The following is a 12,993-nucleotide window of genomic DNA, read 5'->3' on the forward strand; positions in this document are numbered from 1 at the left end:
CCTCCAAACTTTTCGATGCATTTTGGACTTGTGCAGGAGTAATGTCTTGGCATCAACTACACGTTTGGACTTCTTTAGTTTTGAAACAACAGACCAGCTGCCTCTCCCCTTTGATTTTGTTGTCAAAGAAATAGAAGATAAGAGGGATGCGAACACAGCAACACTCATTTCTTCAGCTTCTTTTGTCAGAGCTACCAAGGTGGTGTCTTTGTCCAAGGTTGCTGATATGCCCTTCTTCTCCATTCCCTTCAAGTTTCTATATGACTTCGAGATCTGTAGCTTCACTTATTTTCTAGAGATCATACATGCTTCAACGTGACTTGCCAAACGAGATTCTCCTCTTTTTTCTCAGAATAGATGATTCAAGCTCCTTTAAGCATTGTTTCGTCTGTGAAAAAATATAATTTGTTGCTCCACAAGCATCTAACAACCTGAGAGATCAATCCAATACCTCATCTGCTAACTCTTGAAACTCTTCATTTGAGAGAGCTTGATGAGTGAGTGGCAATCGAAGCAAATCATCGACACACTGGGACAAACTTTTGAGGCACTCAATTTTGGGCAGGTTGATGAGGATGTTTCTTGTGATGATCTCAATCTTTCCAGCTGCAACTTCACACTATGAGCTAGGAATGGGATTCTGAAGGCAAGCCGATGGAGCGAGCATGATAAGTAGCTTGAGAGGTTCCGATAAAGACATCCATCTTCCACTTTAATTAGCAGAACAAAGCCTCCACCGATGGGATATAAGTTCGAATTTCCGAGTTGTTCCAGCCAACCCCACATGCACCCGTTGCACCCGTTATATACAGAACACAGAGTAGAGATTCAACGTCCACTCCTTCCAGGCTCCCTTTGCTGTCATGTGTTGCATTTTACAACAGCAGCCGGCTCTCTATCCTCATCGCTATAGTTCAAGTTATGTACCGCCACTAAGGTAATCCTAAAAAATTATCCTCTCTATCCTCATTGCTGTCAATGATATGCAAAAAAAATCATTTATTCAAATCTCTGACAAAACTGTTTCCTGCTTCATTGTCATGACACCCTTGACGAGGATATCAATCAAATAAAATATATATGCACACAAGTGGATTGCACCCATGTCTACACACACATATTTATTCTGCTCGAGCTTCCATACATGAGGCTCGGAAATAGCTCCTGTTGATATACTTCTGAGGAGCAACTGGAATCTTGACAGCCTATAATAAACCATGAAATGTATTTGTTATGAAGCACTTATGTGATAACTACAAGATGGTTGACAAGTACTGGTCAAGCAAGATCCACCTATTTGCTCCACGTGTTCTTCTTTAATCAAGTTTGTACAGGTTAATTATTCAAGCTGAAACCCTGTTGTAGAGCAGCATGTCAAGGAAGCAGGAAACAACTTTGTCAGACTTGTATTATGTTATCAATAATTTGATTACCATAGCGTTTTAATATCATCGTTATGAACAGCTCCCAAAACATTATTGCGAGATTAAGATCTGAGCATTTCACATGATGAGATTCCAGCTAAATTATTCATATGATGTGATGACCATATTTCTGTGTGGGTTACAAGGAGGCATGATATTATTGTTTGAAAAATTATAATCAGTTGAGATTATATTATTAGCATGATGCTTCCTGAACTACAACAATGATGAGAGAAAGTTGGTATTGTCAGGAAACTTGCCACATGACAGCGAAAGCAAGTCGGGATGCATGCATTCCTATTGTTATTACCTATTCTATATATAATAGGCCCAGAAGAGGTTTCTTGAACAACTCCCAGGATCAATTGTATCAGCATTAGAGACTAGCTTTTTTCTGATAAAGGATTAATATGGCTACTAGTCATGTTCGCTCGATCAGCTTGCCCTCCAGATCTCATCCTCTGAATGTAAGTGTTGAAGATCAATTGGAGAGGTTGAGATCACAAACAACTTCCACTTCTGCTTACCACAAATTGAGTGGCCTCAAAGTTTTGTACGAGTGTGTTGATGATTTTCTTCAACTGCCTCTATTCCAACAAACCCTCTCCAACGAACAACACAAAGAAGGGGCAGAAGAGGTGTTGAATGGATCTTTTCTCTTGTTGGATGTGTGCAGTACCACCAGGGATGCTTTTTCCTCAATGAAGGAATGCTTGCAGCAACTTGAATCATCCCTCAGAAGAAGAAAAGGCGGAGAATCTGGTTTGGCAACTGAAGTTGAAGCCTATATGGTTTCTAGAAAACAAATTAATAAAACAATCCGCAAATGCTTCAGAAATTTGAAGAGCGTGGCAAAGAAAAACACTTCAGCAGTAGATGCTGTCGGCATGCTAAGAGAAGTTAAAGAAATAAGCCTTGAAATTTTCCTATCTCTCTTGTCCTTGGTTTCTCAGCCAAAGGCAAGATCAAGCTCCTATGGCTGGCCTGTCATTTCAAAATTATTTCAATCCAAGAGTGTATCATGCGAAGGCGAAGCCACAGAATTGGAAAAGATAGATGCTGAATTGCTTGTCCTGAAGTCAAGCAAAGACATCAATCCTGTACAAGTGCAAAATGTATTGAAAGGACTCGAGGCATTAGAGTCCAGCTTTCAGGAAGCAGAGGAGGAGTTGGAGGGAGTTTACAGGAAGTTGGTGAAAACCAGAGTCTCAATTCTCAACACTCTTAGCCACTAGTCGATGCTCTTCTCATGATGAGGCAGTTTTGCCTTCACAATCCTTCAAAACAATTTTGCCTTAAGTGTAAATATACAAAAAATAGACAGGTGTATATTAAAATCAATATGAATATACCACAGCGTTCAATATCCAAATTTCTTGTCACACCCTCTTCTCTAATATTCCAGTCTTCATAATTTTATAGTTGATGCTCCAGAATCCAATCCAGTATACCATACCAGTAACTTGAGTTTTTGATTGTTTGGATAATGAATGTTTTTTATTGTTCGGACAATGAATGATCTTACAATCATATTAATTTTCTATTCTCCATGACTCCTGGTGTAAAGGGTTAATAACGAAGATATGAATTCGCGGAAAATAGTTATTTTTAGTGAAATTTAAGGATTTTTCAATGAATAAGTCAATAATTTTTTAGTGAAAAATTATAATAAATAAGTATTAAATTCTTAGAACAAGAATGTTTATTCATAATTTATGCATGATAAATGGTAAGAATATGTTATAAAAAATTAAAAATTATGAATATTTTACCTGAATTGTTTAGATAAAATTTTAAATTTTATTTTATGCATATTTTACTTGAATTGTTTAGATAATATTTTAAATTTTATTATTTTTATCCACGGAGTGAAGAGAGAGATCAGATAACATTTTTTTTACATAACTTTTTTTTTACAGGAAATTAATGTTGATGAGAGTAATATATAAGATGATTCTAATATTAATGTTGATTACATTAACCTGATACTTAACATTTGATGTATGAATAGCTTTTAGAGAATATTTTTTTACGGATAGTTGAATTGTTTAGATAGTATTTTAAATTTTATTATTTTTATCCACGGAGTGAAGAGAGAGATCAGATAACATTTTTTTTACATAACTTTTTTTTTACAGGTAATTAATGTTGATGAGAGTAATATATAAGATGATTCTAATATTAATGTTGATTACATTAACCTTGATACTTAACATTTGATGTATGAATAGCTTTTAGAGAATATTTTTTTACGGATAGGATACATAGAGATAATGATTATAGATTTTTTTTAATGGGTGCTTGATCCGAAATAATAGAGGCCCAAATAAATGAGGAATTGATTTTGTTAATTAGCCGAACAACGAAGCTTTTTGGTGAAATAGCACCGAGCAGACTGTCCCCTTTTTTCCTTTTTTTTTTTAATAGATTAACGTGGATGTCCGGGACAACTTGTGTGCACTACGACTAATTCCATGGGCCCTAAAGTTAACGATCATATAAGCCTCCAGTGGTTATCATATGAGCAACCAAGAACTCGAATCTAAGATCACAAAAAAAACAAATTTCTTAATTCCAAGTTTTTATTACTTAGATACCATCTGGATAGTTAGACCGTCCCCTTTTGGTTCGAGGAGTCATGGTCGGTGTAACTATTGAGCCTTTGTCATCGAGTCCACATGGATCAATGGAGGCCAGGCCAGGGTCACAAGACAATATCGGACACCATTCAATTCTAGGGAAAAGAGTGAGGGGACCATGGTCCACCCTATGGTCAGTACTCCTAGCATTAAAATTGGTCCTATTGGGCATGTTATAGGAACCATTATTAAGTCACGCGTTTAATAAAGCTACTAACAGTAAGGAGCACCAACCAACTAAAAATCCAAGGATGGTGTGGGGACATGTTATGACTACCTTGTCAGATATGTGTGGTCCCTTTTTCAACTGAAAATACCGCAAAGAGTTATTGAATTGTCGAGTTTTAAATTAAATTAAATATAAATTGACTCGATCAAATCAATTTATAATTTGTTTGATTTAATTAAAATCATGTTTAATTTAAAAATATTAAAATAAGGTAATTTTAATTTTTTAAATCTTAAAAACAACTTCCATAACCTATGCAGGGTTAAATAAATTTGGTGAATTATGTTACCAATCGACTCGGAGAGGGAAAACTCTACGCATATGGAGGAGAGTGGTGATGTTTAGAATGAAGGATTAGTTGTCTCATGGTATATTCCTTTCGTTGACCCAACGAGCCCATTTGGAAGGTGAAAATGATGGAGAGGGACCATTACAGAAACGGAACAGAACCATCTAATCAAATCCTTTTCCAACCTCCACCTGAAGAGATTAGCATTAGCCTTGTGTAGTTTTGTAATCGCTCAAATGTTTTTTTATTTTTAATATTAATATATTAAAAAAATATAAAAATATATTTAAAAAAAAAAAAGGAGTTCAAGCCGCGCAAACAAATATTTCCTATAATCAAGAAAGGTACTCTCATTTTATTGAAGTGATTTCTCACATTAAGAAGCTCGATGTGTGTAAGCATATGAAGGTCTTGGCATCATAAAATTATTATGGTTTTGTGATAAAATGAGTCTCGTTTTTATTAAAGAAAAACAAAACAAGAAGAAGAAGAAGAAGAAGAAGCTCAAAGCCTCTGTTGCTTCATGTATGAGCTAGTTTTCCTAAATTAAATTTGATCAAAGGGCAATACTTGTCAACGAAAAACTAAAGAATTATCTGTCCACCACTTTATTGATCTGTTCTTGAAAAGAAAATGGCTTATAACAGAGATTGATCTTCAATATATATCCCTTCTTCTGGGCCATATAATTGAACAATCTTGGTTACTCCACGTATCAGAGATACAAAGGGTGTCTTGTCTTCTCGAAGTAACTTGGACTTATTAGGCTACAAGGACACCGATTTCTAGCTGGCATCCTTAGCAAACTAGCTAGCTGATTCATGGTGTAGACTGGGTGATGGATGGACCTGTGAGCCTAGTTATTGTAAGGTTGTAGACCGCCCATGATTAGCCGGACTGTCTTCTTGATCACCTTTATTGAAAGAGATATTTAGATGGATGGATACTGGAGTCGGTGAAAATATACTTGTTGGACTTGATTCCATAATGGAAAAGGATTTGGATTATTAGATCATTAAAACAATTTGCATTTTATTAGGTTAATTCTAGTTAATTATTTTCATTAAAATATTTTTACTTATTAGATTACCGAGTTTTAACAAAGTCATTAAAAAACCGAGTAATTTTACTGAGTTAATGTTTTATTCAATTCCACTAAAAAATAAATCTAAATCACATTTTAATTCTCGAATTTATCGAGTCAACGGTTGGGACACGGCTCAAACAGAATTGATGATCGCCTCATGTTCTTGCTTCGATCTCTACGACACCAGTAATGTTTTTTTTTTATGGCAACATCAACATGGTTTTGCTTCGCAGATGAAGTCCTGCATGAGCAAATAATTGCTAAAATATCACGTGGAAAATTGGAGTCACTGGAGGAGAAAGAAGCTATCGTGGCAGCTTACATGATCAATAATAGACCATGGATAGGGCTCCGATCTGGATAACAATGGAAGTGGAACCCATCTCAAGAAATGTTTCTTCCCAGCACAAGAGGTAATTGACATTTCTTGAAACAAATGACTAAATCAAAGGCTTCAAAACAGGCAATCAACTATCCATTCTGCTGCGAAATGAGATTCTCCGAGCTATTTGCTATAATCTAACATCAGGCATCAAGCAATTACTCAATCAGAACTTGAAAGCTGTACATGCTATAATTAATCGTAGCTACTATTGGTATCCTTGTATTCCTTACTCCCTCTGTACAAGCACTAGCTAGTCGTTCATCATAGGTTTTGATGCGTCCACCAGCCATCCGCCCTCATGAATAATATTCATATGTAAAGCAAGCTTTAATCAGCACAAATTGCGCATGCCTCACAATCATCATTGCAATATTGGTGGTCAGATCCGACCAATTATGTGATTTGAAGAGGACTCGGGATAAATTTTTTTAATAAAATATTTAAAAATAATATTATTTAAATTTTTTTAATATTAAAAAAATTAATTCAAATTAAATTGTGTATTCATTGTCTATTGAGTTTACAAGATATTTAGTAAATTCAGAAATTAATCACAATGTATGTAAATTAACCCGAACATCTCGAGTTATATAAAAAAAAGATAGATAAACTATATCTAAAAGACGGTTAATTTTTTAATTGGTTTAATGTTGAATTTCACTTAAGGTTTAGGCCATAAAATTTCCCCAATCAACTCAACAAGATAGATTTAATTTAACAATTATGATTACTATAATAATATCAAGATATTTTTCAATAAAATTTTTGTTTATTCAATTTATAAGACTCATATTTTGACCTGTCAAAGCCAAACCTAATATGAGTCCAAATACAACTAAACTAACATAGGTATTAAAAAAAAATGTCAAAGAATTGTTTCTCTCTCTTTTTCTTATAACTCTCTTGTAAAATAATGAGGAAATTAATTCTAAACTTAAGTTTTAGTTCAAAGAAGGGTCCAAAAACAAGAAAGGATCCCTTCTTTTGTTATTTTTTATTAGAAAATTGATTATAAAACGATTATAGAAGTGTTTAGGGTTTTTATATTGATTTGATGATCAAATGATTTAAAGGAGTTAATTGAAGTATTAGGATGTTAGTTAGCTTATAATGAAATTATAGGTTTTTGAAGAATAAATTATTTAATTACAGGATCTATAGATTTGAAAACTAGCGGATCGGGATTCTAGAAACCCGATCAACTAGTCAATCGATTAGTATAAACCATCTAACTAGTTGGTTTGATGCTACCAGTCAATAATCGGTTTAAATCACCCGATCGATTGACTTGTGAAAGTGTTCGAACACTTGGTTATTTCGGTCAACTAGTTGACCCAATAGTAAGGTTAATTGGGTCTGTTAGATTCGACCAATATGAAATATATTCGAGATTGATTGAATGAATCTATTAGGTATTATAATTATGTTTTAGTCTCTAAGTTTAGAGTTTTAATCTTTTATATTATTTTGCTTCAAGTTATTTTTTAGTGTTTATCTGTATCTATTATAAGTTTTACTAGCATTCTTCCTAACGATCCTCGATAGTCTCTGATTTTATATCATTTTATTTTTTTTCTTTTGTTTTCTAGGTGAATAGGATAGTCTTTAATGTGGATGTAATATAAATATTATACATATGCATGTTGATTGTATGATAAATACAATTAATAAATTCTTGAATAGCTATATATGTAGCTTTATTTCTTAAGTACTCATCCATACTTGATATCACACCCGAACATCATAGTGATCAATTAAAAATTAATCTCAAATGAAAAAAGAATAGATATCTGACATCTTGCTCTTTTAGAGGAAAAAGGTCTTGTTTAAAGAGTCGCCACCTAATATTATGGTCACTAGGAACCCTAACTAGTCAACAGAGATTTTATGGTATGGGACTGATTAGGCAAAAAAAAAAAAAATATCACCCCTTAAGCGTCCTATCTAAGGCATGCTACATTGCTAATTTTATCTAAAATTGCTACGAATTTGTTCTCTTTTTTTTTTCTTTTTTATTCTTCCTTTAATATTCCTGACTCTGGTGTCAGTGAATAATTCCTACGAATATTTTTAACTCTGGTATTGGTAAACATCTCACAAATTCAAAAAATATGATACTTAACTCTAGTATTAGTGAATATTTCATAAAAAATGAATTTGAAGAAGAAATTTTTTATGTCCTTTTTTTCTTGTTTATCTTTTATTATTATTTTCCCTTTTTAGATGGAAGTAAAAAAAATATTACACGATATATTTGCATTTAACAGTAATAATCCACAGATTGAACACATTTACAAAAATACAAACACAAGAAGAAAAAAAACAAAGTGTGGGGGCCCGTAAATAAATCAATAAAGATTCCTAAATATTTTTCAAATTTTCTGATATTGAAAAAGGGCTCGTTTGGCCAAATATCCAACTAATATGGGCATAAAAATTATAGCTAAGACATCAAGGTCTGTTTTGCCAAACACACCTTTAGTAAACACAGTTTGGGTCGGCTAGGCCTAAAGTTTAAACCTGGCCAGCTCTTTTTTTTTTTTTGGTTGGATCTAGCATAACCATGGGTGAAAGGTTCACGCATGCATGTAACAGTAACCAGTTAATTATTTTAAGAAGGAAACTTATATAGGCGTGCAACTGCTAAAGGGGAAGTCGAGGGAGACTAGGCTAAAAAATAAAGGGGTTAAGGAGGGCGGTGGCTAGTATAGGGTTCGCTGTCCCTTTTCTTTTTTATATTTCTCTCTTTTAGGTTTTCTAATAATGGCCTCCTCCTGGGATCTCTTCTTTTAGGGTTTCTCCCTAATTGTTCTTTTTTGCATATAGTGAGGTTTGTATTTATAGTGTCGCATGTGAGAAACAAACTTTCAGTCAAACTCATTGGGACTGATTACGCAAAAAAAAAAAACAATATCACCCCTTAAGCGTCCTATCTAAGACATGCTGCATTGCTAATTTTATCTAAAATTGCTAAGAATTTGTTCTCTCTTTTTTTTCTTTTTTATTCTTTCTTTAATATTCCTGACTCTGGTGTTAGTGAATAATTCCTATGAATATTTTTAACTCCGGCATTGGTAAACATCTCACAAATTCAAAAAATTCAATACTCTTGACTCTAGCGTCAGTGAATATTTCATAAAAAATGAATTTGAAGAAGAAATTTTTTATGTCCTTTTTTTCTTGTTTATCTTTTATTATTATTTTTCCTTTTTAGATGGAAGTAAAAAAAATATTACATGATATATTTGCATTTAACAATAATAATCCACAGATTGAACACATTTACAAAAATACAAACACAAGAAGAAAAAAAACAAAGTGTGGGGGCCCGTAAATAAATCAATAAAGATTCCCAAATATTTTTGAAATTTTCTGATATTGAAAAAGGGCTCGTTTGGCCAAATATCCAACTAATATGGGCATAAAAATTATAGCTAAGACATCAAGGTCTGTTTTGCCAAACACACCTTTAGTAAACACAGTTTGGGTTGGCTAGGCTTAAAGCTTAAACCTGGCCAGCTCTTTTTTTTTTTTTTTGGTTGGATCTAACATAACCATGGGTGAAAGGTTCACACATGCATGTAACAGTAACCAATTAATTATTTTAAGAAGGAAACTTATATAGGCGTGCAGCTGCTAGAGGGGAAGTCGAGGGAGACTAGGCTAAAAAATAAAGGGGTTAAGGAGGGTGGTGGCTAGTATAGGGTTCGCTGTCCCTTTTCTTTTTTATATTTCTCTCTTTTAGGGTTTCTAGTAATGACCTTCTCTTAGGGTCTCTTCTTTTAGGGTTTCTCTCTAATTGTTCTTTTTTACATATAGTGAGGTTTGTATTTACAGTGTTGCGTGTGAGAAACAAACTTTCAGTCAAACTCATTTTCTTTTTTGAAATTTGAATTTGATTAAGAATCAAATTTAAAAGCAGATAATTATTATTATCTTGAAGATAAGGATTATCTTGAAAATAAAAATTATCTTAAAAATAGAGTTTATCTTGAAGATAAGGATTATCTTGAAAATAGAGATTATCTTAAAGATAGGGATTATCCTAAAGATAAGGATAGAATGAAAAAAATACATTGTAATCTCTAGTTTTCAAGCAAATTGATAAATCACACTTTTCATCAAAATAAATCTTTGATATTTTAATTTTACATCTTAACCCTGTAGAATTAAATTAAAAAGTCAGTAGGCCAAAATTGGATTACAGCACTTGATTTTGCACTCGTATTCTATTGAGTTAAATTGTACTTGATATGACATACATTTGCTTTGATAATTATATGAATATTTATTATGTTTTGATATTAGATTTATCAATGACTTTATACTAACGAAACATAATTAGTCCATGTGCATATAGTATCATGTATACCTAGCTGGTAAGAAAGGCACCAGCCTGTTGCGACTAATCCTTCCATAGTGTTTAAAGCTGCAAACCTCGTCCATTGTATACTATATGAGTCAATAACTATATATGATCTTTGACATGTATTTCATTTTTATATGTTATTATGCTTAATATACACGTGTGTACTTGTTGTAGTCCTCATACTTATAAAAAACTAAATTATATATTAAATGTTATTCCTCTTATTAAGTTAGTTGAACTCTTCCTATTAATATTATTTTAGATTTCTAGTTTTTATTAGCAGGTTGACTTTTAATTGAGAGTTTTTGCTATTTTATTTGTTAATATGTTTTACTTGATTCCATGAGGTTTTTTTTATTTTTTGTGATTCGATGTTTTAAACACTTTACTATTATATTGTTTTTATTTAAGTTTAGATTTTTATTTTAAAAATTGAATTTGTTAAATGTAATAAGTATTTTGAATTATAAATTATTTTATTAAATTTGAGGAGTATTTAAAAAATTAAGAAATGCTATGTAAATTTTATATATATTTTAATGTTCAACACAGGTGAGATGTTACTCCTAATGTTGCTGGTCACATACGCAAGATTCGGGTCGTGATAGTTACCGAACATAAAATGCGTTTTACCCAAGTCATGAGAAAGGAACCTTAACTAGGCATATGTTTTGAATGTGTCGAGGGAGACAGGCAGACATAAAGTACAAGTAGAGCATAGCAGCACAGGCATGCAAGAGAGAATAAAAGGGTTTTTTTTTTTTTTCTTTGCAATTTTCTGAAAGAACACAACATTTGCCATTTTCTTTCAATACATGATAAAGCTAACAACCACCTACCAAATTTCCTTTTCCTTTTTTTTTTTTTTCCTCCTTGGAGATTATCCTCTTCCTTTCTAGACCAATAAATACAAATTGAAGAGGAGAAAACCCTAGATAATTTTAATAAAATCCTAAAAGAAAAAAAGAGAAACCGTATCAAATGGTTTCTGGTAACTAACGAGCAATTTCAGTCTGCAAAGATGCATTAAGCTCCATCTGTTCTGCCTCCCACTTAGCCTTGGCTACAACCCCATCATGCACAGGTACATATTCCTGACAGAATGAGAAAAAACAACAATTAAAACGAAAGGAAAAAAAATACTAATTCAAAAGAAAAAATGGAATGAACCAGAACAATGTGAATCGATTACAAGAACCTACCTCAAGTTTCTGAACAAGCTCTTTAGCATTTGGGGCAGAGACAATAATACTGCGCTGAGAGGGCATGATGAACCCATCATCCACTGCCTTGTCTATGAAAGTCAGCAGATAATTGTAGTAGCCATCCACATTAAGCAAACCCACCTGTTATATCAAGAACTATGGTAAGAATTGACCTTAGAGTATACAAAACTTTGTGCCCATTTTGGAACGCGGGTGTGGGTGCGGTTGCATCTGCATTCCTAAATGGAAAAAAAAAAAAGCATTATTTTGATGCTTTTTATTTAAGAACACGGATGCAACCGCAGTAGTGCTCGCGTTTCCTTGAGCTTTTTCAGTAGTGAACGCGGGTGTCATCACAGCCACGCTCACGTTCCCAAACGAAACTTAAAACACAAAGTAGCTTTACGGGCTTGTCGTGGATGCCAAGTTGGGCCCATGTGATGACTTCCAATAACTCCTCCAAGGTTCCATACCCACCTGGTTTAATCAATAAAATATCAAGGCATACCATCGGACAATACATCATTTGAGAGAGGGAGGAGAAGGAGAAAGAAAGATGGAGAAGTGGTACCTGGTAAGGCAATAAAACAGTCAGAATGGCGGGCCATCTCAGCTTTTCTTTGATGCATGTCTGCTACTGGCCTGACCTCCCCTACTGTTTCCCCTGTCAGCTGCGCATAACAAAACAGAGCTGAGATGGCCCAGCAAAATAAAATAAATAATTCTATGGAAGAATCCTAATTTGCGTACATACCTCTTTGCTCATCAGAGTTTTAGGGATGACCCTGTAAGAGAGAAAGCAACAAAAGAAATAGCACTAAAAATTAGCTCTTGAACAAGAAAATGAAATTGTGTGGCCATGAAAGCTTGCTCCATAGCTATAATTCATTTACACGCATACCCGATGACATGTCCTCCACCTCGATGAACCTCCTGGGAAACTAATCCCATTAGTCCAACACTGCCTCCACCATAAACAAGATCCAGGCTCCTTGAGACCTTCACATAGAATCAAAATTCAAAAGAAATTCAACATTTTTGGATTTAGAAGCTTAGGTTTTTTAATGGCTGTACCAATTCTTGGCCAAGTTCAAGAGCAGCATCACGGTAGCAATCTCTTTTGCCAGTACTGCTACCACAAAACACACAAACCCTTTTAAATTTCGATGATTTAACCGCTACTTTACCATCCTCCATCTCTCAGCTCTCTTGTATTTATTCTTTACGAGAGATTTTTCACCCAAAAAAAGAGGGCACAACTATGCCAAGTGAGAGAGATGGATCAGCTCCATATATAGAATTAGAATCCAAGGAGAAAAGAGAGCAGGATAATTTCGGGCACCTTGGAATCCTGTCATGCCACGTG

General features: G+C 33.8%; 2 protein-coding genes across 2 annotated transcripts; one reads left to right on the forward strand and one right to left on the reverse strand.

Moving 5' to 3' along the window:
- Nucleotides 1–269: 269 nt before the first annotated feature.
- On the forward strand, nt 270–2,796 carry LOC105132874 (uncharacterized). The gene is made up of 2 exons (XM_011036604.1): nt 270–937; nt 1,676–2,796. Exon 2 carries the CDS (start codon nt 1,835–1,837, stop codon nt 2,657–2,659), a length of 825 nt encoding a protein of 274 aa, XP_011034906.1. The 5' UTR covers nt 270–937; nt 1,676–1,834; the 3' UTR covers nt 2,660–2,796.
- Nucleotides 2,797–11,200: 8,404 nt separating this feature from the next.
- On the reverse strand, nt 11,201–12,904 carry LOC105132875 (cytokinin riboside 5'-monophosphate phosphoribohydrolase LOG5-like). Its single transcript, XM_011036605.1, has 7 exons — nt 12,702–12,904; nt 12,529–12,626; nt 12,382–12,412; nt 12,199–12,298; nt 12,034–12,104; nt 11,625–11,768; nt 11,201–11,516 (listed from the first exon to the last, which is right to left on the reverse strand). The coding sequence occupies exons 1-7, from the start codon at nt 12,822–12,824 to the stop codon at nt 11,418–11,420; spliced, it is 666 nt and encodes a 221-aa protein (XP_011034907.1). The 5' UTR covers nt 12,825–12,904; the 3' UTR covers nt 11,201–11,417.
- Nucleotides 12,905–12,993: the final 89 nt, after the last annotated feature.

Source organism: Populus euphratica, unplaced genomic scaffold, assembly GCF_000495115.2.
Source record: "Populus euphratica unplaced genomic scaffold, PopEup_1.0 scaffold68.1, whole genome shotgun sequence".
Lineage (NCBI taxonomy): Eukaryota > Viridiplantae > Streptophyta > Magnoliopsida > Malpighiales > Salicaceae > Populus > Populus euphratica.

What these genes read in the sequence shown, in the direction of transcription:
- LOC105132874 (XM_011036604.1), top strand. Translation starts at nt 1,835, where the DNA reads ATGGCTACTAGTCATGTTCGCTCGATCAGCTTGCCCTCCAGATCTCAT.
- LOC105132875 (XM_011036605.1), bottom strand. Translation starts at nt 12,824, where the DNA reads ATGGAGGATGGTAAAGTAGCGGTTAAATCATCGAAATTTAAAAGGGTT. An exon ending in CTGTTTTATTGCCTTACCAG is followed by an intron (nt 12,105 to 12,198) that starts GTACCACTTCTC and finishes TGATTAAACCAG; the next exon opens with GTGGGTATGGAACCTTGGAG. An exon ending in TTGGCATCCACGACAAGCCC is followed by an intron (nt 11,769 to 12,033) that starts GTAAAGCTACTT and finishes TTGATATAACAG; the next exon opens with GTGGGTTTGCTTAATGTGGA.